The sequence below is a fragment of the Arvicanthis niloticus genome, chromosome 4 (assembly GCF_011762505.2).
Source record: "Arvicanthis niloticus isolate mArvNil1 chromosome 4, mArvNil1.pat.X, whole genome shotgun sequence".
Classification (NCBI taxonomy): Eukaryota; Metazoa; Chordata; class Mammalia; order Rodentia; family Muridae; genus Arvicanthis; species Arvicanthis niloticus.
In genome coordinates this window covers 113,752,725-113,778,293 of record NC_047661.1, presented here as the reverse complement: position 1 = coordinate 113,778,293, position 25,569 = coordinate 113,752,725, and the positions used below count along the sequence as shown (strand labels likewise).

Genomic DNA, 25,569 nt, shown 5'->3' with positions numbered 1-25,569 from the left:
TGATGGAGACAGTTTTTCAACTGAAACTCCATTTTCCCAGGTGACTCTAGTTTGAGTCAATCAACAAAGTATATTGGAAATTACTTAAGTAATTTTGCCTTTGGGACCCAGGGGCAGGATGCTATACTCTGACCATGTACACTCTGAATATGAACTATTCCTCTCAAGCTTATGTTATAAACACTAGGTGAGCAGCTAGCACTATTTTGGGAAATAATAGGAGACTGAGCCTTGCTAAATTATGTTTGTTACTGGGGTCATGCCAGCTCCAATTTTGTTCTTTCTGTGCTATGGGATGAGAAGTCCCTTTTTTCCATACACTTCCATTACTATGTATCTGTGGATTGGCTCTTATGACGCTGAGCAAAAGCACCATCTTCCCTTAAATTATTTTGGTCAGGTACCTGTCACAGTAATGCCAAAAAAAAAAAAAAAAAAAAAAACAAAACAAACAAACAAACACCCCAAATCAAAATAAAACCCAAGAAAAAACCCAACCAAACCAAACAACAACAAAAAATAGGATCTAAAAAAGTCTAAGAGTAACACACACTTGTAAGAAGTATATGCCACCTAACTATATATATATATATATATATATATATATATATATATATATATATATACACACAAACACACATACAGTGTAGAAAGGTTCTATCACATATTTACCAGTTGCTTTGTGATAATTCATAATAGTCTAGTCTGTTTTCAGTTTCCAATCATATATTCTATTATTTTTAACAATGATGGTGTGTTGTAAGATAGACTCCCAGAACTGATACTTGCTATCTAACCAGAACATTGTCATACCTACACTAAATTTCTCCCACCCCCAGTTTCTTGTTTAACTATTTTTCCTCTGCTTCTGAGTGAATCTTTAAAAAAATTGAGACAAGAGTCTTACTAAGTTTCCCAGGCTGCTATGCAGCCCTGCAGCTTTGAACTTGAGTTCCTCTCGCCTCAGCTTTCTAAATTGCTAAAATTTTAGGCCTGTACTGCCAAGCTCTCAGGTGTTAGACCTCATGAGAGTCCACACATAGGCAAGGTTATAAACCATTTGTGTTTCTGTCCTAGGCCTATTCCACTTAGCTGCAATAAACCTAGCAATAAGCATATGTCCCCCAAATACAGTTTATTTCTTTGGATATATCTATCTAAATCTACATCTATATTTTCATATATTTCTTCGTGTGTGTGTGTGTGTGTTTGGAGTTACCAGATCATATGGTAGTTCTATTTTTAATTTTCTGCAAAATATCCATATGGTCTTCCACAGTGTTTGTACTAATTTTTATTTCCATCAATGACCTACCAAGGTTTCTTTTCTTCCATATTATCATCAACATTTTTTTATCATTTTAATAAAAGACATTCTAAAATATGAGGTCATATCTCATTATGATTTAAAATGAGTATAGATTTTTGGTGATCTTCATTCTTTTATTGGGACATGTCTAAGTATTTTGCTCATTTTCTCAGTGTTTTCCTGCTCTTGAGTAGTCTGAGTGTAATATATATATATATATATATATATATATATATATATATATGTATGTATTTAACTTATTAAATACATGGCTATTTCAAGTTAGAAGGTTTTTAGTATCTGTAAAATACTACCACTTTGTCTATTTATTTATTCAGGTGATTTTTGTTATGTGATTTTATGTGAATTTATCCAATTTTGTTATGTGAATTTATTATGTGATTTTGTTATGTGAATTTATCCAAGAAATTGCTGCCCAGATGAATTTTATGAACTTCAGCACCCTGACCTCCTCTTCCAGATTCATGGTTTCATGTCTTTTGAAGCTATGAACAAGACCACAATGTTGTTCTGTTCTTTACCCTGTCCTCTTCATTAGAATTCACTAAGGTCTGTTGGTCATGTACAAACAAGAGCTTGATTCTTACTCTAATGTCACGTAAGTCCCTTTCATTTCAAACACCAGGCCTCTTTGTTAGTTGACCTAACTCCCGAATGTTTGTTTCTCAGCTTCTCTTCTGTAGACATCATGTGTTTGCTTCTGCTTTATTTAGTTCTCTCTGCTAAATGCCACATTCAAGAGAGCATTTAACTCCTATGCTGTCTTTCTCAACCACCACTAACTCTATAATGTCATTGTCTAGTCTCCACCTCTAACTTACAAAAGAGAGTAATGGTGACACCAGGTGACCTTGCAAAACAGTGTTCATGAATAAACCTATTAAACAATCCCACATTTCTTTATAATTTCAGAGCAATGAATCAACGATGATTTCTCTTTTTAGAATTCTATAATTTTAGGAGCTAATCAACTATGGACAAAATGAAAGACTAGCATGAAAGAAGTCAATGTGATTCAAAAAGAATGCTAAAAATTACAGAGATATCTTATTTACATTCTATTTTCTGTAAAGGAGCCAAACAACAAGGCTCATTAGATCTTTTCTTCTAAAGCATGCTCGCCTTTCTCTAGATGTTAGGACTGCAATAGACACAAATCCTTTTATCTTATAACCATGACCGGAGGAATTATCTGCCAGAAACTTAAGGTGAGAGGAGAATCATCAGGCTCTGCCAGCCAGCAATCTGGGGTACAGGGGTGCTTGGGATAATACTCTATCATATTTTGTACATGATTTCTTCATTAAGCAAAAGTGCACTGAGGTTCAAATTTGATTATTAGAGCCATGGAATAAATTTAGAAACTGAGCTCTGTAAGTCCACGTACTTTGTTTTTTGTCAAAACATTTTGGTCAGTCTATATTCTCATTTCTATGCCAATTTTGTATATATATCAATTTCTTAAAAATACTTCTGTCCTTCTCTAGATACTCTGCTGAATACAATGGGTTGTTTATCAATTTGGGAAAAACTCTTCAAAATACTATCTTCTAATCTAAGAGTATGTAACATCCACTAATTTAGATATTCATTTAATAAAGTATTGACTGCTTTAGTGGACAGGTACTGCATTTGTCTCATTGAAATTATCTCTAAATATTTGGTACTATTTGATATTTATTTAGATGAAATAATTTAAAAAAATTTTTTTGGATTGGCATTGCTAATACGTAAAGTAAGATTTTTAACATCTTGCATTTTGTGTTAAAATTACTTTATGGTTAGTATAATTTTACTGTGAGTTTTATTTTCTATATACATGATTGTTCTACATACTAATAAAAATACTACCTTTTTCTTTATACCTAAATAATGCTCTTTATCTTCTTATCAACTCTTTATCTGTCCACTTATGTACTACTTAGAGCCTCGGGTTATAGTGTTTAGCAGAAACCATTTTTTAGATCTTAAAAAGGAACCATTAAATTTTTCGATCCTCTCTGAGTTTGGGAAAATTAATATAATTTATTTTCATAAAATGTATGTTGGAGTTGTGAATATTTCCAGTTTCCATTTTAATTTCTTTCAATTTTAAATCTTTTTGGGATATATCTTCAAGAATAATTTTCAATAGGTTGCTTTTTGAGAGACTTAGTTTTATCAGAGTTGTATATTTTGCTGACTGTCCTCTTGTAGACAAATGAGTTAGAGAATAACTATTCAACTTTGTCTTAACTTGCATTGGCACCCATACCATTGTGGCTGTGGATAGACTGTAAGTTAAGAATCTAGTCAAGGTTGCCAAGTTGTTCCCTTATTTGATGGTGAGTAGAAGGATGTGCAGGCAGAGCACTGATCTTTTGTAATGGGGCTGGAAAATATTCTGAAGCAAAACCTACCTAATAGATGAGCACAGTAGAGCAGTAGAAATCATCATACTTACTTTTGTTCTGAGAACTTGGTAGCGTTGAAACAGCTTTCGAAATTGGAGGATTTGGCACTGTTGTTTTTATAATGAAAACTTCATTCTTTAGGAGACGATCAGTTGATGTTTCCACTATGTGTAAAACAGAAAGCATCTATCAGGAATATATAGATCACTAGCTAGTTTCATTGACACTTGGGACAGTATCCATTCACAACTTCAAGATTCTTTACTGAAAATATTTTGACCAAGATTTAGAGATCTAGCATTACAATGATATAGATAATCATTTAAGAAAGTAGAGTGGCGGTAGAATTTCCTGTGTGTTTGCTATGGCAATACTATTAATTACATAATAATCAGTGAAAGTCATTATATATGTGAGACTCAGAGAGAGAGAGAACAGTAATTTGTCTAGCTACATAACTTTCACATAAAAAGAGTCATGTGTGGAATCTACCAGTGTTGTTTTTTTAAAAACTTAATCACTACTGGGAAGACAAAGACAGAACTGGCAGCAGCTAAAGAGGGCACTATGGTTCTCATGCTTCCTAAGAGTGGATTTCAAGCGCATAGACAGGCCAGAGCAATAGAATCTAATAAAGATTATATTTATTCCGTTTTTTAAAAGAAAAATTAACAGCAAAGTTAAGCCAAGATTAAAAAAAAAAAAAAACAGTGGAATATGTTGACTTGAAACAACATATATTTGTACAATTAATTTAGAAATGACCAGTACTTTTCAGTGTTTTCAACATTCAGTATAGGAACATTGGGCTAGCAAAGGAAATTCATAATTGTCAGTTAGTGTACAGTTTTTTTCTACTTAGATATGAAGTTAGCTGGAAGTAGTCGGGAAAACAGTTTAGAAGATTCTTACTACAGGATGGGATGGAGAAGAGATTTCTGATGCCCTCCAGTGCAAAACGTCTTGAAATTATGACAATAAGCAAGAATCTGTAAAGTAAATTACTAGTGGTACTGAGACATTTGTGTGGGAGAATCAGTAGTTTAGAGTTTAATAGTTTATTTGTAAATAAATACATCCCCAGGTAGAAACACAGCAGGACTTAATATGCAGACAAAACTGAAATTCAAGCGTAAATCATATAGTTAATCCTGTATGAGAAAGAACATGTAGAGTTTATACTCATAGGCATCATAATTGTAAAAGTGAGAAAAACACTTGAGAAAGTAATGTTGGGCCTTACTGCAGAAGCACATCGGTGCTTTTTGATGACGCATAAATGGGAGAGATGTGCACCCCCAGCCCCAAGTACAAAATTAACACTTGAGAATGGAAGGCACAAGCAGCTATTACCCACTAACATCTCAATATGTGCTTGGGAAATGTCATAAGAGAAGTTCTCTTCAAAAACCGTTGGATAAGAACTCCTCAGATGACCTAAAATAGATCATTAAAACCTTCCTGCCTGAGGTCTTCTCATAGTGTAAGTGGGGGCGCTGTCTTTATAGCTGTAAGTAGGGATGACATCTACTTGTACCATTAACTGGAGAGGTGATAAATACTTTGGTATCATCATCACATCTAGACCACAAGCACCAGAGGCCCTTGCTAGTGGCTGGATTGTCATTAACAGTGCCTGAGGAAATCTCCATCACTTGGTAGGGTTGCCACTCCCATTGTGTAACTGGACACCTGGTGAAGTTCACACTGCCATCCACACATCAGGCAGAATACTTAAGAGTGTCCCCACTATGACTTTTTCTAAACAGACAGTAGGCTGCTGATTCTTTCATGCTACTCACTCTACATAGGGTCATCAACTACAGACAAAGAACCTGTATGGAGATGACACATGGTGTCCAGCTAGCAGTGATCAACTACACAGTATTATAATCTTACACCTTACCATTTCGAGAAAAGGGTAAGATGCTTACACCTTACCATTTCAAGAAAAGGGTAAGAAAAGGGTTGCTGAGATGGCCAACCCACAAAAGTGTTATATATAAATGATCTTCCAGACACCCAGTCTCATTGTAGGTGCACAGGACTACTGTAACACATGGCAGTACAGTGCTCCTAAAAGGGACAAATATGTCCGACAACAAATCTCAAAGAAATTTAAATGGATAAAATGCCAATGAAGAACTTAGAAGACTAAAAAGGACATGAAAGTAGGAGGGGACTGGTTGGGATGACACAAAAAGGCAAATAGGAATGAGAAATAATGAGGTTCATGAGGCCATAAGTATAATCATACATTATCTATGTGTATGATATTGCAAAAAAAAAAAAAAAAAATTGTAAAACTGTGTTGGGAGCCGACTTTTAGCAGAAAGTGGCTATCAGCTTTGCAGCCATCTTGAGCCATATACCCTGACATGAGACTTGTATTACAATAGCCTACAACAGCTGAGCACACTCTGATAACATCTTGCTTTAGATACCCAGGACTTTCCTTGGGTGTGTGAGATTAAAGGTGTGTGAGATTAAAGGTGTGTGACTTAAGAGTGTGACTTAGAGATCAGATTTAGAGACAAGACCTAAGGGCATGATTAAAGGTGTGACTTAGAGACATGGCTTAGAAGTGAGACATATAAAGGCGAGAGGCAGACAGAAGACAGATCAGAGAATCAGACACTTTAGAAGAACAATTTGGTGTAACAGAGATTCAGACACTAGGAGTAGGAGTAGACATTAGACACTCGGAAGAGAACATTGAGTACAACTAGGAACTAGGAACTCAAGACTTGGGACTTGGACTAGGAAGAGAGACTGAAAAATAAATGGGAATGAAGCACACTCTGTCTGGTCTCCATTCTTCGAGTCCGTCTTCATTCTCTCTCTTGCTGAACCCCGACCCACGGACCGGAGCGGCTGCTTGGGCCGGGATACAGTGGCCGCCCAAACGCGGGGCAGCCCGGGCCTCAACATTTTGCTTGGGCCTCAACAAAACTGAATACACTGGACTCAAAAGCACTGAATTGAAATAGACAAATCATATGCTATGCGAATTATTTATCAATAAAATTTATTTTAAAAATCCTAGAATTAAAAAAAAAAACATTAAAAAGCTTAGTGAGATCCAGGAGAATTCAGTCAAACCTTTAAGTAAAAGTAGGAAGACAGTAGAATAGAAATGGGAAATTCACCAGTCTTGGAGATGATAAAAAAAAAAACAAACAAAAAAAACAAAACAAAACAAAAAAAACCAAAGCCAAACTCTTCAAATTATTACAGCCCCAATAACAGGTTAGGTCATAGGAAAGACAAATCTGTAAAATTGATACCAGGTCTTTTAAAATGTTCCCATCAGAAGGAAAAGGAAGAAAAAAATGGGGAAGAAGGAGGAAGGATAAAGCAAACAGGAAGAAGGGGTAAAGACGGTATCTAGGATTTTTAAGACAACATTAAATAGAAAACCACTTTTTTTTTTTTTTTTAAATATCCACACATAGTAGAGCGGAAAAGTTAAGGCACAGAAATTTCATTTGCAGGAAAACAATAGTAGAACTCATTTCCAATCTTGGGATTAATGTGGAAGTTTATGCACAAGGGACTAATTAGATACCAAGAGAAATAACCAGAAAATATTTTACTGTTACATATTAGAGTTTAAGACAATAAAATGTTCTAAAATCTGAAGGAAAAAAAGTGTAATATTCTCATCATTACACTACTAGCAGATTGTTCAACAGAAATCCTGCAGGCAAGGAGGAAATAGAAAGATATATTCTAAGGCTTGAAAGATTAAACTGCTAACCAACATTACTATAATCCACGATATTAAGAAATCAAGAGGAAGTAACAATGTCCAAAAATGAGCAAAACCCAAGGGAATTAATGTCTATCAAACGGGCATTACAGAAGATGCTTAAAGAAGCCCTATTGTAAAGCGATAGAAAGACAATTGCTCTCACTAACACAAGTAAAAGTATACATTCCACTAGAAAGTCAGATTCACAAAGGAGATGTACAAAAGAATCTGATACTATTGGTTCAATAAATCCTTAATCTACAAATTAATAAAATATCAGAAATAGGAAATAAAGATTATAGCCAAAGGTCTCAAAAATTATTTTGGATGTAAATTGGACTAAATTTTCTTCAAGTACAATATATAAATTGTTAAAACTTATTAAAAATTTAAAACATCCACCAATTCACTTTACTAGTATAGATCCGCATAGACAGGAAAAAAAAGGTTGTCATGGAAATGGAAATGAATATTCTAATAGTTCCCTTTGCCTTAGGGCACTGACCCCATCAAAGACCTGTTTCTAGTTTTTTTGGCTTCTAGAAGTGCTCCAAGTTAAACACAGATGTGAAAGTTTGAAGTTAGGACCCATGGAAGAGCAAGAACAGGCAGTGTTTGTCTTTCGGAGCTTGGTTCATTACCTTACTCAGTATAATTTTTTTCTATTGCATGCATTTACACATGTCTTTCTTTACATCTGAATAAAATTTCACTGCATACATGTATGGCATTTTTATCATCCATTCATCAGTTGATAGAGAACTAGACTGCTTCCTTTTTCTAGCTACTGTGACTAGTGAAGAAGCAATGAACATGGAATGGCAACTGTCTGTAGTTGAATGTCGAATGCTTTGGTTATACTCCCAGGACTGTTATAATTATGTTATATAATAGTTCTATCTCCAGATTTCTGGGAAACCTCCTCATGATATCCATTATAACTATATCCATCTATGGATCAGAGAGGGGTTCATGGGCCCTACCTCCGTCTGCTAAAATATTGGTTACTAATAGACTCTGGGAGTAGGTCAGTAATTTTCTTCAGTTGGATCTATAATGATAAACCTGTCAGGCTCCAGTGGATAGTCACAAACATTTTGTCACATGACCCTTGTTAAAAATCAGCAAGTCAACACCAAAACAAAATGACATGAATGTAAAAAAGAACTTATAGGAGGAAGGGGGTGGAGAGTAATCAGAATGTGTTGGACACGTGTATTCAGTTATCAAAGAAAACATCTGATTCATAAAATTAAAAGTACTTGAAGATCAAATCTATCAATGAGGTCACTGAAAATGATCAAGTTGGGTTTAGCTTAGGGGTTCATGGATGATAAAATATGAACAAACAAGCTTGTGTAAAACATCTAACCAGCAAACTGAAGTATAAAAATCAAATGATTATTTTAATAGATGGCAATCAATGACATCTTATGAAAAAAGTCCTCAACAAATTAAAGATATAAGAATAATAACTCATAATATAGGCTCATAATAACTCATATATGGCTATATATGGCAAACCAACAATCAATATTATATTAAATTGATAAAACTGACATTTTATTCTAAAATCTAGAATAAGATGCATTCAGTTTTATAGTTCTTGCTAAATATAAAACTGGTATCTTAGCCACAATTATGAAAGGAGAAAGAAAATTTCAAAACTATATAAAATTAGAGGGAATGAAGTCAAATGATCATGTTTCCAGTTGATTCAATATACATCAAACCCTGAAGGGAGCTAAAGACATGGCTCAGTGGTTAAGAGCACTTGACCTTGCAGACAATCTGGGTTCAGTTCCTAAAACCTACATGATGGCTCACAACCATCTGTATTCCAGTTCTAGCCTATTCAATCTCTTTTGCCATCTGTTGGCACGTGGCATACATGTAGCATGCATATATATATATATATATATATATATATATATATATATATATTAGACATAGAAAAAATATAAATATAATTTTAAATCCTGAAGACTTTATTAACAATTAGAACTTATGAATAACATCAATACTGCAGTATAATAGAATACAAAATCGGCATAGTCAGAAATAATAGTTTTATATGCCAATAGTGAATTTTAGAGAAAAAAATCATAAAAGAGATTAATTACTCCAAACAAAGAAATATCTAGGAATATGACTAATGAATAATAAAAGTTGAAAATACTGCTAAAGTTTAAAAACACACAACATACATACAAAATGAAAAGTCCTTTTAAGTTCATGAATTGTGAGAATTATGAGCAAAATATACATATTACCCAAAGCAAACTACAGTTAATGACTACTCATAAAATATCAATGATATTCTTTATAAAACTACCAAAAAATTACTAAAAACTCATATGGTAGTTCAAGAGACTGAAGAGCAAAAATAAATCATGAGAAGAAGAAATAATCTGAGATACTTCACTAACTGCCTTCAAAATATAATACAAAGCTAGTCGTCATGCAACAAGGTATTTGTTTATATATATATATATATATATATATATATATATATATATATATATATAAAAACAAGAACAGAACAGAGATTCTTGTGGAGAAAGAGGAACACTCCTCCATTGCTGGTGGGATTGCAAACTGGTACAAGCACTCTGGAAATCAATCTGAAGGTTCCTCAGAAAATTGGAAATAGATCTACCTGAAGAGCCAGCTATACCTCTCTTGGGCATATATTCAAAAGATGCCCCACCATGCCACAGGGGTACGTGTTCCACTGTGTTCATAGTGGCCTTATTTGTGATAGCCAGAAGCTGGAAACAAGCCAGATGTCCGACAACAAAAGAATGGATACAGAAAACATGGATCATTTGCATAATGAAATACTACACAACTATTAAGAATGAGGGCATCATGAGTTTTTCAGGCAAATGGATGGAACTAGAAAATATCACCCTGAGTGAGGTAACTCAGACCCAAAAGGACAGGCATGGTATGTATTCACTAATAAGTAGATGTTAGCCAAAAAAAAAAAAAAGTACAGAATACCCAGGATACAATCTACAGAACTCAAGAAGGTTAAAAAGCCCAAGGGTCCAAGTGAGGATGCTTCAATCCCACTTGGGAGAGAGAAGAAAGCAAAAACAGGAGGGGGAGGGAGGGGCGTAGGTGGTAAAAGGGACTGGGAGGAAAAGAGGGGAACAGGATCAGGTATTGGGTCGGGGAAACAGGACTGAAGCCGTGAAGGCCAGCAGAAAGAATGGAAACAGGCAACCTAGTGAGACGGGAGAGGGGAGGGGGCCTCCATAATGTACCAGAGGCCTGGAAGGTGAGAGGCTCTCAGGACTCAAAGGGAGGAGTCTTAGATGAAATGCCCTACAGTGGGGAGAGGGAACTTGTAGAGCCCACCTCCAGCAGAAAGACAGGGCATCAAGGGGAGGGATGGGGTTGCCATCTCACAGTCAAAACCTCTGACCCAGAATTGTTCCTGTTTGAAAGAACTGCAGGGACAAAAATAGAGAAGAGCCTGAGGAAAAGGAGGTCCAGTGACAGGTCCAAATTGGAATCCAGCTCAAGGGGAGGCCCCAAAGCCTGACACTATTATTGATGCTATGGTGTGCTTACAGAGGTCTATCATGACTGTCCTCCAAAAGGCCCAACAAGAATCTGAAAGAGTCAGGTGCAGATATTTACACCCAACCAATGGACAGAAGCTGCTGACCTTCATGGTTGAATTAGGAAAAAGCTGGAAGAAGCTGAGGAGTAGGGCAACCCTATAAAAAGACCAGCAGTCTCAACTGATCTGAACCTCAAAGATCTTTCAGACACTTAGATACCAACCAGGCAGCATACACCAGCTGATATGAGGCCCCCAACACATATACAGCAGAAGACTGCTGGGTCTGGGCTCAGTCAAAGAAGATGTACCTAACCCTCAAGAGACTTGAGGCTCCAGGGAGTAGGGAGGTCTAGTGGGGTAACTGACAACATCCTCTTAGAGATGGGGTGGGGGAGGAGTAATAAAAAAAAAGATTTGCAACATCTATAACCAACTGATTCTGAACAAAGATACCAAAAATACTCATTGAATAAAGAACAATAGAAGATTCTGGAAAACTAGTTATGCTTAAGTGGAAGACTGAAATGAACCTTACCTTACTCTGTCCAAAAAAGCAACTTTAAGATACACCAAATAGTTAAATAGAAAACTTAAAATTCTTAAACACATTGCAAGAAAACTGGGGGTGAATCACTTCAAAACATTGTTCCAGGCAATGATTGTCTGGGTTGGACCCAAAGCACAGGAAGAGAAGCAGAAATTGACAAGGAAGATTATGTCACTTGCCAATTATTTGTGTTCAAAGAGATGATGGGCAGGCAAGAGATACGTAGAAGGTTTCTGCATCAGAGGTTAAAGAGGCTGCGGCACCCAAGAAGTGACTTCTGGAGCTGCCTGTTTAACATGGAACACTATGGATGAGAATGCACTGAGACCTCACACTCGGTCCAGGACTGGTGCTCAGTTACCTTGCCGAGAGGCAGACTGGAGGGAGCCTTGGATGCTGTGAAGATAATGTACTTTAAAATGTATGTAGTAGACCTGGAGGGAACAGAATAAAGGTGTGGAGCAGAAGACAAGCACAGATGTGTAAAGATTTGGCATTTTTGGTGTTGCATGCATATATGCTCTGAATTTTGACCCGAGGAAAGAAAGATCCACACATGCGTGATGGAAGATTATTAATGCATAATAAATACCCTGATGGGATCTTTTGGTTCACACAGTGTATGTTTCAGGCTGCAGCTAGTGAGTACGAGAGGCTCCAGAGTGAAAGGAAATCCATCTTGAGGAAGGCCTTTAAACTGATACATTGTATTCATTCAGTTTCTCTACTTTCCTCAGATTACAATGTGTGTCTCCTTGGACTGAGTGTAATTTGTGTTGCAACTTCAGAGCATGCTATATACGTTATGTTCAATAAGCAAAATTTAATATTTTAATTAAGTTCAGAGAATGCTATGTAGATTAAATTCAATAAGCAAAATTTAATATTTTAATTAAATTTCTGGAGAAATTTAAATCACGAAGATTGTACATTTTAGAGGGATCATGTACCCTTTTGATGTATATCTTTATCATGTAACGTTGAGATCAAGGTAAACATATTTCGTCTAATACTGTCATTTTTTTATGATTAGAAGCTTTCAAAAGTCTTCTTGTCTTTTTAATGACAATTTATTTTTATTTATACTCACCATATGGTACACCAGAATAGCCGACCAGAAATTTTTACTCTTATGTCACAAAACTTTTGTCTAATTCTCCCTCTGTCCTATTCCTCTTAATCCTTGGTGACTACCTTATAATCTTTGCTTCTATGATAATTATTTTAGAGTCTGCATACAAATGAGATTAGTGTTATTTGTCGTTTATACCTGGCTTATTAAACTTAGCACAGTTACTGCTTTATGATTAGACCCTTTCTTAGTGAGGAAAAAGAGTATTTTGATGTGCTTTCGGTTTGTATTTTAATTTATAGGAGAATTGTAACCTCAAGATATTATTACTTTTACTGTTAAAACCTATGGCTTTCAAGTCCATGTCATTTGAAATCTCAGGTCTTGGTGTGTGTAGCACATGCAGGAGACAAAGAGAAACAATTTTTACCTGTATAGGAGTTGGAATAAGTGAATTTTGTATGGAGCATGCTTGAAGCAGTCATACCAGTGCTAGATTGTCATTAAAGGGAGTTAACTTTTTACCTGTCTCCTTATAGTTAACCATTGCTTAGTGTTGAGCACAATATAAGTGCAAAGTTAATTCCATTATTTGGGAATTTTCAATATGAGACTAGTTTCATACATTTTTGGAAATTGAATTTATTGTGAGAAACAATAAGTAAGGCCATGGATTATATTAGAAATTTACTATGTGATTACAAGAGATTGGCTTAAGGGGAGAGGTTTTATTATTTTTAATTGTATAGAAAAGATGATATCTTGCTTTATAGATTTGGAACTCTGTGATTGAGAGTGCTGTTTTATCTAATACCCACAGTTAAATCACCCTTTTTGAATAAATTTGGCATAGAAGAATAAATTCTGACAAGATTAGCCTTGACTGAGGCACTTGCTGTTGAATGCTACAGTTGAGAAATGATATTTGACTTAGTTTTATTTTTAAAAGATGCTATAAATCTACTTATGCATAAATTTAATCTAAGAGGTGATGGTTCTGAACATTAAGAATTATAAGACAGCTAGAAGAAATAAAATATAACAAAACCAGAAACATCATGGTCATGGATCAGAAGAATCAGTACTATTAAAATTTCCTTAATTCCCAGAGCAATGTGTAAATTTGATGTAAAATTTCAATCACATTTTTAATACAAACAAAACAAAAATTCTAAAATACATATAGGACCACAAAGTATCAAGTAAACCATGCAGTTTTGAGAAAGAATAAAAAATAGAAGCCATCATACTCCTTGATTTTAGACCACATCATATAGCAATAGTAATTAGAATTTCATGGTACTTGTATAAATCACATACATAACTGAATAAACAAACAAACATAAAAGAGAACCAGAAAATAAAAACAAACAATAGTTGCCAGGTAGATGTCACAGAGGAGGAAGAATAATCTCTTCAATAAATGTTGCAGAAATTAAGTTGTCATAACCTAAGAATGAAACTGAACTTTTATCTGATACAACAACAAAAAAATTCTAAAAATAAAAAGCCTAAATGAAATAAAAAAATTTATAAGAGAAGTTCTAGAGATTCTGTAAAACAGATCTTGTTTTAGAACTTAAAACAAATATCAACAAATATAAAGAAATTAAATTTATTTCTTATGTTAAAAAAAAGAATAGCCATGAAAGATTCGTATTCAAGGATGATTTGAAGTCAGTACTTTATAGAAATTCTGTCTCTGTAACAAGATCATAGCCAGGAACAGATTTAATTAATGTTTGGGTTCCCTCAATGCCTTCTGGGATAACAGTAATGAGCTTATGGTAAGATTGTGCGTTGTCCTGATGTCTACACTAAATGTCCTAGGAAGATATTTCTAAGCATTAGCAGAAACAGAGTCAGCAGAAGCTTATTGAAGACTCCTTTGGTCTCTTTCTTTAGTATAAAAAGTAGTGTATTTGTCAATTAATTTACATATTGTGTGTTGGGCAGTGGGCTGTGAGAAGCAGCTGGGTGCTTGGTTGAGTATGGGCTTGGAACCCAGGAACCTTTATTGGATGGCAGGAGTTCAGCTCTGCTCCAGGGCCCTGGTTCTTTTCATTTACCTTCAGCCCTCCAACAACCCCTCCCACAGAGAGGTTTAGGACCATCAGTCAAGACACTAAAACCAAGTGTCATGAGTCCCAAGGATCCTGTTGAAGAGAATAGCAACCAAGGTGTGGGGCATTCAAGGATTAAAAAAAAACTTGTTTAAATTGTGTGTGTGTGTGTGTGTGTGTGTGTGTGTGAGAGAGAGAGAGAGAGAGAGAGAGAGACAGACAGAGAGAGAGAGAGAGAGAGAGAGAGAGAGAGAGAGAGAGAGAGAAAAGGTGCCAGAGAACCAGAGATGTGACTGTTGTGAGCTGCCCTATGTGGGTGCTGGGAACTAAATCCTGGTCCTCTACAAGAGCAAAGATCTCTTTTTTATTTTAAAATTTGATATTTTATTTATTTACATTTCCAATGCCCTCCCCCTTCCCCCACAATAATCCCCTATCCCATCCCTCCTCCCTCTTTTTTGCTTTTATACTGTTTAAATTACATGCAAGTATTAAAGGCCAGTTCTAGGTTGAGGAACTTGCAATACAATAGATGAAAATAGTCAAGGAACAAGCATGACAATAAACCCAGATAGTCAAAGAACACTCACGACAATAAACAAGAGTCCCACGATCACTCCTGTGATCACTATTTCTAAGGGCTCATCAGGATGACCAGAATATTTGAGCCTACTTCCCTGTCCTAACCCAAAGTCATTTTCATGTCTGAAGCCTACTTCTTTGTTCTAGCTTAAAATTTAGCTTTCTGCCTATAATTACTTCTTTGTTCCAGCCTAAGATTTTGATTCCTGCCTGAAATTTCTTCTTTGTTCTGGCCTAGGATTTAGATTTCTGCCTGAAATTACTTTTTTGTTCCAGCCTAATGTCAGATTCCTGCCTGCAGTCCATTTCCTTGTCCTTGTCCTATGTCAGATTCCTCCACTGAGAAATCTTCAGACCCTGGCTTTGAACTTTTAAAAGGAGAAAAATGAATGAAAATTGTATGTGCTGTTGAACAAAATAAGGTGTTTGTAGTTGCACACATTGTAAGCTGGGTGATTGGATCACCAGATTTTTTTCTAACTTGATTTACCAGAATAGAATTTTTGCGGGAATTTGGGGTTGATCTAGACCAGGAATAAAATATCACATTATTTTAAATAAACAACCACTCACATTCTATTTGAAGTGACCCTGTATATAGTAAAGTTTTCAGACATCGAATAAGTTGTAGTAGTTTAGTATCATCAAAGTGATTCAGAATTAAGAACCTGAGAATTCCTTCTGCCAGGCTGGAAAGATGGCTCAGCAGTTAAGGGCAGTGCTGCTCTTACTTAGGACCCAGTTTCAATTCCCAGCACCCATGTGGTGGCTTGGAATCATTTATAACTTCTGGCCAGGCCATCAGTCACTCTCTTCAAGCCTCTGTGGCACATGGCACATACACATTTCACAGACATATATGCAGGCAAAATACTCATACACATAAAATGCAATAAATAAACATAGAAAGAAGTAATAAAATCCCCTGTTCTTCCTTAGAAACTCCTGTATCACGTAGATTTTTAAATTTTCTCTTCCTATAGCTTTTTCCAGAATGTTAAGAGTTTTCCCCTCTCTAGTTCTCTTCTATATTTTTTTGAGAGATCTTGCATATCTCAGAGTCATTAGTAACACTTGCTTATGGGCTAGCCTTGGAAGATTTTGGTGCATTTGAGCTGCCCCTCGTGAAAATCGAAGTTCATAGAAATTGAGTATCAAGTGGTGATGTACAAAATGGATTTCCTTTTGCCCTTTACTGTGAAAAGAAGTTTTTAAAAAGTGTCACTGTTATTTTCAAGGTATTCATAAACCTCTGCTTGTGCTAGGCCCCTTTACAGAAGTCTCAAATCTTAAGTATTTTACCACTGGGTGGTAAAAGGGAAAAAAGTATGCAAGTCCATCTTCTCCTAGCATACGTATCACTTTGCTTTACATGTAGGGATTCAACTACTACTTGCCTGTGACATCATCATTGGGTGTTCTTCATAAGAGTTTTGAGTAGACTATTTCCTTCTGATGTAATAGAAGATAGATAAGAGTAGCCTAATTTAATAGTGAGCTTCTTTAAACAGTAACTTGCCTTTATAATACGATGAAATCAAAATATTACAAGCAAAATTTGCAGAGAAAGGAACATACTCTAACACCATCTAATGAGGGTAATGTTACAGTGATATTTAAAGAAGACAATGGTCACAGGAATCTACAAGCTTATATTATATCTCTTATGAAAAGTCTTAGCAAAATAATGTAAATGAAACTGGCCTCATATAAAAAGTATTCCACAGTGTCACCAGTGAAGGTTTTTGCCAATAGAGCAGGGTTAGTTCAACATGCACCAATCTAAGTTACTTGTCATGTTCACCATTGAAAGGATAACACAACAACCTCAATATATCAAGAAAACATATTTTTGAAATCTCAAAATTCTTGCATGATAAAATTATCTTCAAAACCTAGTAATAAGGGCCTAATATCACACTAAATGAAGATCTGGGTAGCTTTTTTTGTAATTAGGAAGAAAGTGATGATGTCATTTCTCACTGCCATTCAATATCATTCCAGCAATTCTATCAAAGTGTAGTGACAGACAATAAGCCTAAGTAGATTAAAGATATCAACTTCAGAAATGAAGACCTAAATTTTTCTCTGTATTCAGATGACACCATGTTGTCTATAGGAAATCCCACAGGTTACACACACAGACACACAGACATACACAATACACTCAAATACATGAATTTAGCGACAACAACAAAACCAAATCAAACCAAACCAAACCAAACCAAACCAAACCAAACCAAACCAAACCAAACCAAACCAAACCAATACTCACCTTCATGTTTTGGTGTTGAATGAAGTGCTGGCAGCAAAGGTGTTTTGGTTACTTTACTGTTGGTCGTTGCTAGTTTGATAAGATAGATAATATTATTATTAATCGTAAATCTCATCTGCAAAGGAGTGGATAAAAATCAAGTTGAGAAATGGACTGCAATCAATCTACAGATTACTAAGGAACCCTTGTCTTTTACTGTTTTCTAGCTTATTTTATCTAAAGAGGGATATGTTCATTGAATTATTGAAAGTGTGATTTAAACACACACACACTTAGTATGAATGATCAAACAGCAAGTTTCTATTGCAGATTATTACGTTTGTATCATTAAAGATGCAAAAAATATTAAGTATTACAAAAACTAAATTTTAGTGATTCAAAAATCACTTTTTTTCATGCTTGGTGGGGGATTCAGTCAAATAGAATCATGAAATATAATTTTTATTTCAGAATTAAATTTTATTTCCTTAACTTAGTAATGAAAATTCTATATAAACCAGACATAGAAGAGGTTAAAAACTTCTGCAAATTAATATGTTCATTCATGAGATGGTCTTTGAATTCTTATTATATAAACTTCAGAGGCCCAAATAGTTCTTTCTCTTAGTATGACGTGCATATATGAAGCAAGATTGTAATGCATTCCACAGTAAACACGGGGCCTTCTTCCTGAATATCAAAGGGCATTGGAAAGTGTGTTGAGAAAGAAGCAAAGGTTACTGAAGAATAACTGTCAAGTCATGAGCTGTGTCGACTGTGTAGGTCACACCATTGACCTTCACTGAGTTTTATGCCCTTGGTACTTTTTTATTTAAAAGACTATTTATTAAAGGCCAGGAATTCTTCTTGAAATTACTCAGAGTGAAAATTTTCAGAAAAAAATTCCCACAAAATATTGTAGGAAGCCCTGTTCAGCTGTCTCATGAATCACAAGGTGTTTGTGTGAATGCATATGAGAGAGAGAGAGAGAGAAAGAGAAAGAGGGGCAGACACAGAGACACAGAGAGACAGAGACACACAGAGAATCTAATCTGTGTGTGCATACATATGTGTACACATGTATGCTTGTGATGAAAAGAGTAACACTTTTGGATTGTTGCTAACTTATCAGTAACCACTTTCAAATATGTGTGGCACTCAACATATGGTATGATGAATTTCTCTTTATGTGCTGCTGAATGCATTAAAATTCTGAAGAATAAATGTACATCCTTATTATGAAGAACTAATGGTAACTAATGGAAACTGTGATTTGTGTTAATTTCAAGTTCATTAACAAGTGCTTTCATGAATTGCTCAGAGAGACTGAAGTTGGCATAAACATAAGTAGATTATATATCTATCTATATCTAAATCTATATCTATCTATATCATCTATATCTATACCTATAGCTATATCATCTATCTATATCTATATGTATATTTATTAATATTTCATAACTCTACCACTGTTTAGTAAATTCATTTATAACATTTTCCACACATTGTTCATTTTAAATTCAAACTTACAGATACAATAATAACAGAGAAAAGGAGAGACAGGTACAAAGTCCTACTGAAGTTCCACATAACCATACAAGGAAGTTTGTGAGACTTCTGTTTTAAAATCTATTCTTGAGGCTGGAGAGATTGCTCAGTGGTTAAGAGCTCTGACTGCTCTTCCAGAAGTCCTGAGTTCAGTTCCCAGAAACCACATGGTGATTCACAGCCATCTGTAATGGGGTCCCATGCCCTCTTCTGGTGTATTTGAAAAGAGCAACAGTATAGTCACATACATAAAATAAATAAATCTTTTTTAAAAAGCTATTCTGTACAGTTTTATATACTTATTTTTTACACATTAGACAGGCAACTTAAATGTCACCATAGCAGAGCCTCATCTAAAATATCTGGCTGGAAATACCTCTGACTGTATTTGAAATTTAATGTCTATTTACTACTTGAGATTTTAGTGTTAGTTCTAAAAACTTTTATTCTTTCAGCTAATTTATCTCATTAACACCACTGCACTGTCAACCTTCCCTCCTCCTCCTCCTCTTCCTCCTCTTCCTCCTCCTCTTCTTCCTCCTCTTCCTCTTCCTCCTACTCCTCTTCCTCCTCTTCCTTCTCCTCCTCCTCCTCTTCCTACTCCTCCTTCCTCTTCCTCTTCTTTTATTTATTTATTTATTTGTTAGTTTGTTTTACAAAAAGAAAGAAGAATCAGAGAAATAGCTTAATGGGTAAAGCTAACCTGCTGACTGGAGTTCAATCCCCAAAATCTATATAGGGGAAGTGGTGGATGTGTGTGTGTGTGTGTGTGTGTGTGTGTGTGTGTGTGTGTGTGTGAATAATATAGTGAAATAAACGTTTTAAAGTAAAAAGAATAATATAGTAAAGAATAATAATATATAATAATAATATAGTAAAGAATAATATAGTGAAATAAACGTTTCAAAGTAAAAAGAGGAAATACATCTCCTTCTTTGGATATCTATTTCCAACACAATCCTAAAGAGAAAGTGAAAGACTCTGTCTTTGGTAGACAGATACTTAACCGCTCTCAGTGGTGAGAAGACAGAAGAGAATTCTTATTTAAGATGAGCTTATTTGGGTCCTTTAATCTTTAAACCTTTTTATCATGTATTCTGGTAGCTGGGTTTTGTATATAACTGAGAACCTGCACAGGGCGTTTGTTTGAAGTTTTCACCCATTATACCATGTTGATAATACTATCCCTGGTCTCCAGAGTAAAGACATTGACTATCAAATGCTTCCAAAGCAAGATGAGTAACAATCAATATTAAAACAATTTTTTTCAGATCTAGTTTTGTATGCCAGAAGCTCGTTTTCTGATAGTGAAATGCTCTGCCTGCCAGATGGTACCTTTTGACTCTCACTGTTTGACCTTTGCACGAAATGCACAGGTTACCTGATGGATGTCAGGGAACAAGTCAAGTTCTGTCTGGGATTGGCCAAGTCTCTGAAAGCAAGCCCTTCTCCAGACCAAGATGTCAATCAGTTCAGCCATTGTGAGTCTGTTGCTACAAAGACAATTCTCTTCTTAGTTGCACACATTTTTTTTTTTTTTTTTTTACTTTTCTTGTGAATTAATTAATGGAATTAATGCCATTGGCAAGAGAAAGGCAGTTATAAGCTCTGTGGAACCAACTCTCTGAACTTTTAACCATAGAAAATCTGATTAGGAAAGCTGAAAATGAGAAGAACTAGATTTCTATAGTTTTTGTTTTGTTTGTAAAAACTCATACTGTGGGTGAGAGCACTGTGTTGGCCTTAAGAAAGGAAGAATAAGGAATCTCTCTCTCTCTCTCTCTCTCTCTCTCTCTCTCTCTCTCTCTCTCTCTCTCTGTATGTGTTGTGCAAGTGCATGTGTGTCTGTGTGCATGAAAATACATGCATGCCTGTGTGTATGTGTGTGTGAGTTCATATATGCCTCTGTGTGTGTGTGTGTGTGTGTGTGTGTGTGTAATATTTTAATCTATATCGTGGCTGTTTAGGGAGTGGTTCAGCATATAAATCTGCCAGACAGTTAAGCTGTTCATGTACCTGGCATTAAGAAGCCAAACACACTGACACACTACTTTGAACATGAGGATCTGAGGCAGATTTTCCCTCCTGTTCATTACTGTGTGTGACCGTATGTCTTTAGGATGGGCTCAGCCACTGCGCATGTTCCAACTTAACTTAGTACAGAATGGTGTTAAACAAGCAAGGGCGAAACATCTCATGTCTCTAGCGTTCTTTCCCATTTCTTAGCACTCCCACCTGCCCTCTTCAGCTGCCTGGTCATTCTCTTAGCAGTTTCTGGTATCACGAATTAGAATTCTGCCCAAGTTCTTTTCAGTCTACCCTCATCTCTATGGTCCACATAGCTAAACATGGTTCCAGGGTTTATGTTATTATCCAGGTAGCACTTTAACTATAGCATCATCTAGAGATCAGGGTAGGGGACTGGATGCAACAGTCAGCACTCAGGTTCTCTGTCTTGGTGCTTATGTAAATCTTATTGCTTGCAAACATAATACACTCTTGCCAACTTAGAGCTAATTTCATATTGAATCGGTTGAAGCTTAGGGAAGAAAGCAAATAGCCATACTTTGTAAAACAAAACAAAGCAAACCCAAAGAGCAACAACAACAACCCTGCTAGGCTGTCTTTACACAGAGATGAGACAATCCTTCAAAATGAAACACAATGTTCAGGAGGTGGCTCAAGACTTTCTGAACTTTGACAACTGTGCCATTTTGAGCTTTTCTTTGGTGGAAATAAGATTCTCTAATATCCTGGAACTAAAATTCTTCATGGTGCAATTGTTGTGTATGTTTTTGTCTGATTGGGTCAAGAAGTTCCTTGAGGACTGGTTTGTTTTCATTGTAGAATCAAGCATGGTAGACACAGATGCTGCTCTTAATACCTTTTGTCTGGTAAATTACCACTCTATTCCAGTGCAGATTGCTTTTGCTTTTGTTTTTTTTGTTTTTGTTTTTATGATTCCTTTTTAAATTTTTTATGTGCAGGTATGTCTATGTGAAGGTGTCAGATCTCCTGAAACTGGAGTTACAGATGGTTTTATGCTGTGGCGTTTGCTGGGAATTGAACCTGGGTCTTTAGGAAGAACAGTCAGTGCTCTTAACCTCTTTGCAATCTTTCTAGCCCCTTTCTAGTCCATATTGTTGATGTGTCTGTTTGTGAGCCTGATGTTAGAGTCAAAATTAAGGAAGGTAAAAGAGGTGGAAACTGTAGAGGTGGAGTTTCAGCCATTATATACTCTAAATATTCAATTTTCTAGTAACTAATTAACAAGTTTGTTTTTTTGTCCTTTTGAATACTGAGCTAGAATGAGATGCCTGTGTTTCAAGATAAACAATGTAGCAAATATTATCTTGAAAATCCTCTGCGGGTTTTGAATGATCATAATGTCCTTTCTTTGGTTTTCCCCTTTTTATTTCTTTTTGAACAGGATCTTTCTGTATAGGTTTTGCTGCCCTGGAATATGATATGCAGAATAAGCTAGCCTCAAACTCACAGGGCTCTATCTGCATTTGCCCTCCCTCCCAGTGGTGGAATTAAAGGTGTGTACCATCAGGAGCATTTCAAAATTTTAAAGTCAGTTAAGTAGTCTCCTTTAATACTTTTCCTGTCATGCTGCTTTCCCATCCAGTAATAAACATGATAACATTGACACAGAAGTTTTCAGATTAAATCTATTATTAGCACATAATGACCCACGAAATCTGTCTGTTTGAACAGTTTCCAATTATTAGCTGTGCTATGTGGGTGAAGAACCGGGTTATTTACAAAGATATTTTAGGACTTAGGTATGGTAATTGTTTTCTTCTCTAAAAATAAACTTTGTTTATGTAACAGTTACAATAGGAGCTTTCCCAAACAGGAAGTGATGTAAAAGAATACCAGTAAGGAAACTCAGCAAGGTCTCCAGATGCTGCATTCTACTCAGAACTATACAGGAATTTGTAAATCGTAAATCATTACTTTTGTAATAATTGTTCCCCATGGTACACTATAAAGAATCTACTTAGTAATTTTGCTTTAAAAAGGAAAACTACATTCTACATAGAAAGATCTTACCTTCAGGAGTTGTTCCACCTGTTGATTTGTCAAGATTTGTTACTGACACGATGCCTGGTGTTATGGCAGATGCTTTTGTTGTGGAAGGTTCTGCCGGTAATGAAGTAGAATTATTTTGAACATCTGAAAAAAATATGTTTAAGTAATTTCATTATTAGTTATGTTTTCAATCAACATAGTAATGTACTTAAATATAGTAAACTGTCATAATTGTGTTATGTTATCTGTCTATGTATCTTTCACATACATGTGTGATGTATATTGTGATATATTGTATGTGATTTCTTTTAACACATGAATTTGGGACCAATTTTCAAGTTGTTATCAATTGATCTTAGCTTCCAGGTTTATTTGCCTCTCACAGTGGTATGGGTTTTCCTACATGAATGGCAGAGTAGTTGGTATTTCTATAGCTATATAATAGCTGAGAAAACTAATGAGGAATAAGGAATGTTACATGGGAAATTTAACACTATTTTTACCCCAACTGACCCTCCCAGAGAAAATAATCATGTGGTCTCCAGACAGTGGATGTTCAACTATATATTTTCATAACATACTAATGTCATTCATTGCTAAAATGTCAATATTTGTATATATGTCCTTGATAATTCTTCTTATCTTTATAGTGTTTTTAAATTTGTTGCTCTTGCTCTATAAGGTATAAATTAATGTGATATATAATTTATTGTCATTTATAATATATATTTTATACCATATAATTTATACTTCATGTATTTTTAAAATACACATACATTTATTATATCTTTTATGTATATAAGTTCTATGTTTGTTATATTTTATGCTTTGTTTTATTTTTAACATACACTTTGTCATGTATGTATTCAAACACAACAGAGAAAGAATGAGATCTTACCAAGAAAGACAATAAACTGCAAACGAAAAATTGCAATAGAGTCATGGGGTCACTATAAATTCATATTTTCAAATTTCTTAGTTCTCTAAATTGCACTTATGCTTGTGCAACCAAAATTATTGAAATGTAGTGATGAATTTTAGTCCCCATTATATATTTTAATGACAATCCTTAGTGCTTCCTTTAATGCATATTTGGAAAATGGTCTATAACAGGCAGAAACAGGGAAGTCATTGCTACATTATCGTGTTTCCAAAGTGGAATCTATGAGGCTCAACTCTTAATAGTCTATGAAGAAATTAGTTCCTAACACTATTATAATTTACTAAGGCTTTGGCCTCGTATTTTATAGGACTCTGTCTGTCTCTGTCTCTCTTTGCCTCTCTGTCTCTCTGTCTGTCTCTGTTTCTCTGTCTCTTTCTCACTTTGTGTGTGTGTGTGTGTGTGTGTGTGTGTCTTCAACCAGAAGTGGAATTGTTCTTCACTCAGAACAATTGCAGGGCCATGGCCTCTCCATATTAGTGAGACTGTGGGCACATGGCATAGTCACAGTAAATAAATGTCTTCAGGGGTGTAAAGACATCAACCATTGGAAGACGGCACTGTCCTCTGTCTGCCTTGATTTTTACAGTGCATAGAGTAAAGCAGAGAGCTTTAGAGCAATGAGGACTTAGGTTCATATCGTCAACTAGATGTATCCTAACATTACATGAGTATCAGCATGGAACCTCAAATTTACTTCATATTTGAAGCTTTCCCCAACTCCATACCAAAGTAATATTTGGCATGTCAGGGAAGTGCAGAGTCTCTGCTGTCCTGAGGTAGATGCATTTGCTGTTCATTTCATAGCCCTGAGGTGCACAGAAGTGTTAGCTCCTAGCACCAACTTTGTTTATGGACACAGTAAATGGAAATTGCTTTATGCATCAGCTCAGGGAGATGTGTTTAGCACATACAAAAAGGAGAGCTGTGTTTTCACAGGCTTTACGGAAATCAAGTAGAAAGCTTTTTCTCTCTGGAAGTAGATCTCACACGTTTTCTTTGGCCTTTCCACACCCTTGTCCCCGCCTCCCCCATATTCAGCAGGGAGCTGGAACATACATGGGTGGGTTATCCCCTCTCAGCCAGGTTGTTGTATCTATCTTTCTTTTAGTCTTTCATTATATCACCTAACACTAATTTCTAAGTTTAATTTGAAGTAGGTAAATTAGTCAAAGACAAATAAGTATTCAATGCCATGTAGACTATTAATTAACATTACTAGTATATAGCTTTCTATGAGCCCTGTTATGTAGACTTTTGCAATGGGAATAATCTTAATTTCTGAGCACCACCACCATCTCCAGAGCTATTTCTTCCCTCCTTCCCTTCCTCACTCAACAAACAAGATGACTACTTGTATGAAGCTCTTGATCTGATACAGTAAAAGGCTCTGCTGTATTCCTCATGGCATCAACCTCAAGTTCCGTTTTCTCTGGTAGGGACCATAATAATAGTGTACAGCAAACAACAC

At 35.5% G+C, this 25,569-nt stretch overlaps 1 protein-coding gene and 1 long non-coding RNA gene across 5 annotated transcripts in view; one reads left to right on the top strand and one right to left on the bottom strand.

Annotated features, from left to right (window-relative positions):
* The window catches only part of Emcn (endomucin), an 84,269-nt gene that overhangs the window by 29,794 nt on the left and 28,906 nt on the right, over nucleotides 1-25,569 (bottom strand). For all 3 annotated transcript variants that reach the window (XM_076933286.1, XM_034500543.2, XM_076933285.1), the window contains exons 2-4: nucleotides 23,180-23,302; nucleotides 17,594-17,662; nucleotides 3,774-3,887 (exon numbers count right to left, since the gene is read on the bottom strand). In XM_076933286.1, the coding sequence (XP_076789401.1) occupies nucleotides 3,774-3,887; nucleotides 17,594-17,662; nucleotides 23,180-23,302 (306 nt within the window). The remainder of the gene's footprint in view (nucleotides 1-3,773; nucleotides 3,888-17,593; nucleotides 17,663-23,179; nucleotides 23,303-25,569) is intronic.
* The window catches only part of LOC143442138 (uncharacterized), a 42,771-nt gene that overhangs the window by 8,171 nt on the left and 9,031 nt on the right, over nucleotides 1-25,569 (top strand). Inside the window, exon 1 of one of the 2 annotated variants that reach the window (XR_013110143.1) lies at nucleotides 22,436-22,662. The exons of the other annotated variant lie outside the window; for it this stretch is intronic. This is a non-coding gene — a long non-coding RNA (uncharacterized LOC143442138). Of the gene's footprint in view, nucleotides 1-22,435; nucleotides 22,663-25,569 lie in introns of those variants that run through there. 2 annotated transcript variants of the gene reach the window in all.